General features: G+C 35.2%; 1 protein-coding gene across 1 annotated transcript; it reads right to left on the reverse strand.

The window, feature by feature from the left end:
* Positions 1 to 942, reverse strand: LOC116900360 (olfactory receptor 5W2-like). The gene has a single exon (XM_032902112.1). It carries the CDS (start codon positions 937 to 939, stop codon positions 1 to 3), a length of 939 nt encoding a protein of 312 aa, XP_032758003.1. The 5' UTR covers positions 940 to 942.
* Between the last annotated feature and the right edge of the window lie 5,096 nt (positions 943 to 6,038).

Raw genomic sequence — 6,038 nt, forward strand, 5'->3', positions numbered from 1 at the left:
TTATTTTAAACACATTTTGCTTCTTATTCTTTGGAGTGCATCTTTCACATCTTTATTTCTCAAACTATAAATCAGAGGGTTCAGCATGGGGATTACAAGTGTATAAAAAAGGGAAGTCACTTTATCTTGATCTAGGGAGTAGGAAGAACTTGGCCGGAAATACATGAAGAGCATAGTTCCTTGAAAAATTGCAACTGCAGTCAAGTGTGATGTACAGGTAGAAAAAGCCTTTATCCTCCCAGCAGCAGAGCTGATCTTCAAGACTGATGAGATGATGTAACAATATGAAATAAGCACTCCAGAAATGGTGCTCAGTTCAATGAAACCAAACACGGTGAATATGACTAACACATTGACCTGTGTATCTGAACAAGACAGTACTAACACTGAAGGAATGTCACAGAAGAAATGATTAATCTCATTAGACCCACAGAAGCATAAGTGGAATGTCAATGTTGTATGTATCAAAGCATCTGCTAATGCCACGGAATAAACACCAATCAATAATTGGAAGCACACTTTCCTGGACATATCTACTACATACATTAGGGGGTTACTAATGGCCTTATATCGATCAAATGCCATCACTGCCAGAAGCACACACTCGGCATCTATAAATATACAGAAAGTGAAGAACTGCATAGCACAGCCAAGAAAAGGAATAGACCTCCTGTTCTTGGACAGGAGGTCTACAAGCATCTTGGGACCAACGGCAGTGGAATAGCAAAGATCAGAGAAAGAAAGATGGCTGAGAAAAAAGTACATTGGTGTGTGGAGCTGGGTATCCATTCTGATTAAAATGATTATTCCGACATTTGTCAGCAGATTAGTGAGATAAACAACTAGAAATATAGTGAATAAAAGTACTTTTACCTCGGGGTTATTTGTAATTCCCAAAAGGAGAAATTCTGTCAATGAGGAGCAATTCCCGTTATCCATGACTTTTTTGGTTTTGTTCTAAAAATTTACAAAAGTCACAATACAATAATAATTTAGTGTTCATTTTTACTTGTCAAATACAGAACAGTATTTAATATAACTAAGCATTACACTATTTAGTCCTTCAGGAAATTTTTATAAATCCTGAAAACCTTTTGAAAACCATGTATTAATCAGCACAGCAATTTTATAAGAGCAAGGAGCAGAAAGTTCATAATCTTTGTATCTATATGTTCATGTATTTGTTCAGTACAATATTGCTTGCTCTCTTACACTTTTTATTAAGCAGTATATTTAAATATATAGAACATGCTTCCATTAAGCAATATAATAATAATAATTAAAAATATCATATGCTGAATTAATGTTTTTAACTGTTATAGGCTCTTAGTCACTGCTTTTGCTTCAACATCATTTGTAATTCACAAATACCTATGATTTAATGTATGAAAAGAATTATGGCACTAAGTTATTATAAATTTTACTGAATATGAAACATCATTAACTGAAATGTCTGTCACCAATCATCATTATGTGCCACACATATGAGTATCACTTACATGAGCCCAAATGCCAAAAATAAAATAAACTGAGAAGAGGAATTAGTTGTGACATAAAACAGGAAACTTTTCTGCTGGTCATTGATTTCTAAATTGGTCTTATAAATTTTTTGTTATATTTTCACTATTTAAAAGAAAATTTAAATATAAATGCATTTTCGTCATAGTCTTCTCCCAAGTCCTTTCAAATACTTTCATAATCACTCTCTAACAAATTTTAATATCTTTCTCAGAAAACATGAAAGATCTCAACAAAATAACAGAATTCTCAAATCAAGAAAACAAAATACTCTGCCCCCAAAACAAAAAAGACAACACCAAAGTATAACCAGGTAAAAGCAAAATAAACGTGTGAAGTCCATTTTCTGTTGGTCAATACTGAACATGTGGTTAGTCCTCAAGTGTTTATATACTCTGTGTCACTCTATTTACAAAACTGATTTTTCTCTCCAAATAAAAAATAGTTGCAATTGCAGTCCCCTATTTATTTTGTGGACCTACTTTTGTATATTTATTGTATGCAGCGGTTTAGCCCTTTGATTTATATGAGAACTAGAACGTGGGCTATGAAATGTATATTTTTAAAACTCCAATGGTTTTTCTTGAGTGTGGGGTTTGGATGAACAAATATGAGAAATTTCAATGTGGAATGGGCAGAATTATTTGAATAAATCTAGAACAAATTTTCAATTGGCATGTGGCAACCTCCTGACAAACAGTATGTATTTTTACTAGAACAGAAAACTTGCATTCTGTATTGATAGAAAACCATGTGTTCTTAAAACTCTCACTGCTAATGAAAATGTAGAGACATAAAATTCATTAAGATTGAAAGACGAATATCACTGACCATTAACTAGAACTTGTTTTTCCTTTTTTTTGCCCAATAATTCAGTGTTAAACAACTTATTTACAATTCAACAGCTTGAATTTTATTGATTTCAAAGAAAATGAAATGTAATGTATTTTGTTTGAGAGTACTTTATTCAGAAACCTACCTGAGATGAGTGTCTTCCTATGTTATTCTCTTGCAACTGAACAACAGGTATATCCATTTATTTCAACTAGAGACTGTTGGGACTTAACTCTCTTAAGGCTCTTCCTTACTCTTCTTAATCAAATGTAATTAATTAGATGTCTGAGTATACCTTCCCTTACAAGTCAGGAAAGCTCTACCAAAGTTTTACATTTTCATCTTTGTTAGTGAATTCAACTTTAATCTTGATTAATGGCAGGCATTGATTAGATTACTTTTACTGATGTGCTTCATGGTTATCATGAGTTGATTCAATTGTACTAAAAGTAGAAATCTAAAAAAAAATTAAAACCATTGATAATGTTCATATTAATTTGTGTTTATTCTATTTCTTCAATTTTGACTCTATTTCTTCAGTTTTGACCAAATATTCTGGACCAAGCAAAAAGCATGAGAGTCGGGGTTGGGGATTTAGCTCAGTGGTAGAGCGCTTGCCTAGGAAGCGCAAGGCCCTGGGTTCGGTCCCCAGCTCGAAAAAAAAAAAAAAAAAAAAAAAAAAAGCATGAGAGTCTTACATGATTTTATCAAGTCTTTACTTCAATCATTTCCTTGTCTGCATAAATATCATTACAATCTCCTTAGCAAGTAGTATATTTTGATCCATGTTAAGCTAACAGACATGTTAATATGCATTTTTGCAATCCCTTGAAGAGATACCTGTGTAATCGTTCATTAAAAGTATATGTAAATATTTTTATATAAATAAACTAATAGATGTTCAAAACAACCCACTAAAAATACACATGAAGTTTGTTTTAAGTAATAATTTTTTTTTGTGTTCAGGATAATTAACTTTTTAAGGTGTATTCTATATTAGTATTTCATAAAAAACTTTAAAAGTCTCTTCATTTTTTAACTAAGCTCTGGTTGTTATTATTTCAGAAATTCAATAATTCAGATATACTAGAAGCACTAGAAGCAGTGTGTCTAAATTATTTCATTTAGTGTTTGAGATAATGCAGTTAATTCTCCCTCAACTCTTCTCCCCTGAAATCTCCCACATGTCACTCTCTTTTCTCTATCATATCCATGGCCTTTTTAAAAAATTTAATTGAAATTCTTTTGGTTATTCACTTTTTGTCTTGCCTACTGCCCTCCTCCAGGTCACCTCCTCCCACAATCCTTCCCCCATCCCCTTTGCCTTTTCATGGGAGCAGGTGGGTGCCCCCTTGGGTATTCCCATCACCCTAGCACTACAAATCTCTTCTGCAAGACTAGTCATTCCCTTTTCCTCTGACGCCAGACAAGGCAGCCCATGGTAGAATATATCCCACAGACAGTTAACATATTTTGAGATAGCGCCTGTTCCAGTTATTCAGGGTGCATACAAACATCATGCAGCATTATCTGCTATGGATGAGCAGGGAGGCCTAGGCCCATCCTGTGTATGTTCTTTGGATGGTGATTCAGACTCTGAGAGCCCCAATGGTCCAGAATAGTTAACTCTGCTTGTCTTTCGGTGGAGTTCCTATCCCTTTTGGGACCATAGTCCTTCTTCCTATTTTTCCATAGAGTTATTCCAGCTACATTAACTGTTTGTCTGTGGGTGTCTGTATCTATCTTGGTCATCTGTTAGGTGGCGTCTCTAAAAGGACAACATGCTCCTGTTAGTATGCATAACAGAGTATCATTAATAGTCTTAGAGATTAGTGCTAGGTTGGTATGTGTCTCAAGTTGGGCCTGTTATTGATTGGCCATTCCTTCAATCTCTGCTCCCTCCCTCATCCTGCATTACTTCTAGAGAAGATAAATTTTGGGTTGAAAATTTTGTGGATGGGTTACTGTCACTCCACTGGGGTTTCTGCATGTTAGATTCCACAGACTCAAATATTCTAAACCAGAAGGAAGGACCAAGCAAGGAAGCTTGACTCTCGCTTAGAAGGGGAAGAGACAGATGGTAATTGAGGGAGAAAAGGGGATACAGAAAAGAATGGGGGATTCAGGATCTGGTATGGAGAAGGACAGGAGAAATGGCTAGATAACCATGAAAATGAATGGAATTCTTAAACTGATTCAGGCGAGGTGGTGGGGTGACATCCCCAGGAGGAGGCAGATACCTGGGATACAGGAGGGACCTAAAAACCAATGAGGGTGACCTTAGATATGTCTTACTACATTGGGGATATGGAATCTGAAGGGATCTCCACAGATATTTTTTAAATAACATTTTCTATGCAACTTATTCAGGTCATATTTCCTGTCTCCCAGTTCTTCTCATAACTTCCATGCACTCAGTATAGATAAATATAGACCATACCCCCCTCATCTTGTTCTCTCATCAATCAAAAATCAGGCAAACAAAAGGAATAAAAAAGAGAAAAAAGCAGATAAGAAACACACACACATACACACAATAAAAAAAACCACAATTTTAACAACCATCATATAGAAGTAAAATTCTATTAAAATGTTCCTATTACACAATTTTAGAAAAACATTGATTTCCTTTTTTGTCGGCCATCTACTGCATTGTAGGCATAGTGCCTCCATTAACTGTGGTGAACATACTCAGACTTCACTGATGAAGATTAATTATATTCCTTTGCATTCACATACCGATTCCAGATAGTTTCTTTGTTTGAGTCCTTCTGAACTCTGGGATCTCACCCTGTTTTGAACCTGTGCGGTTCCTGCATTGGTGCCAATTTTTGTGGCAGTTTTTCTTATATACATCAGACCTTTAGTTTTGAGGAGACACTGTTTCAAAGAGTATGGGTAGGAACATCTTTCTGTCTTTTCTGCTCTGCTCCCTGAGATCTGAGAAATTTTGATTATAAGATCCAATTTAGGACACTATGCTACAAATTTTTCAGTGTTTACATGTTACCTAGTTGTGGTTCTCTTTTCAAGTTCCCATCTACAGTATGTGAAAACTTCTCTGATGATGGCTGATTGAGGGATTTGTCTATGAATATGGTAGGATGTCACTAGAAATCCTTCTATAGCTATGTTCCTATAGTAGAATAATAGTATTTAGTTTTCCCCTATCCCCATGGCCTATTCAGTCTACGTTTCATGGGCACCAATACAGTTTTGGACATGAATTACATCCTGTGGAGTGAATGTAGATCCAGTTAGAGTAGGTGATAACTATCAGAACATCTTGACACTTTTGTATCATCATTTCATATAAAAAGTCTCAGACTTTTTACTTAGTTTAGTGATTACTTTTCTCCTTAATAATAAACAGAGTACCTGTTAGTACCATGAACATTACAGTACCAGGATGAAGTAAGTAAGGATGAAGGGGCTAATTAGGCACCAGATCAAGATTCCAATGTTCAATGAGATATCTGTGTTATCATAAAAGCAGAGGGCATTTTACTTGGTTTATGGCAAGAAAATAGTTTTGGCAATAGCCTGAGATGTTTAATCATTTCCAGGGAGGAAGCATGCCATTAGGACAGGGTTTTGAAGTTTTAATAGCCCAGGCCAGACACAGTCTTGATCGTTTTGCCATATGCTTATACATGAAATATAAGCTCCAAGATACTGCTCCAGTT

Source organism: Rattus rattus, chromosome 5 (genome assembly GCF_011064425.1).
Source record: "Rattus rattus isolate New Zealand chromosome 5, Rrattus_CSIRO_v1, whole genome shotgun sequence".
Lineage (NCBI taxonomy): Eukaryota > Metazoa > Chordata > Mammalia > Rodentia > Muridae > Rattus > Rattus rattus.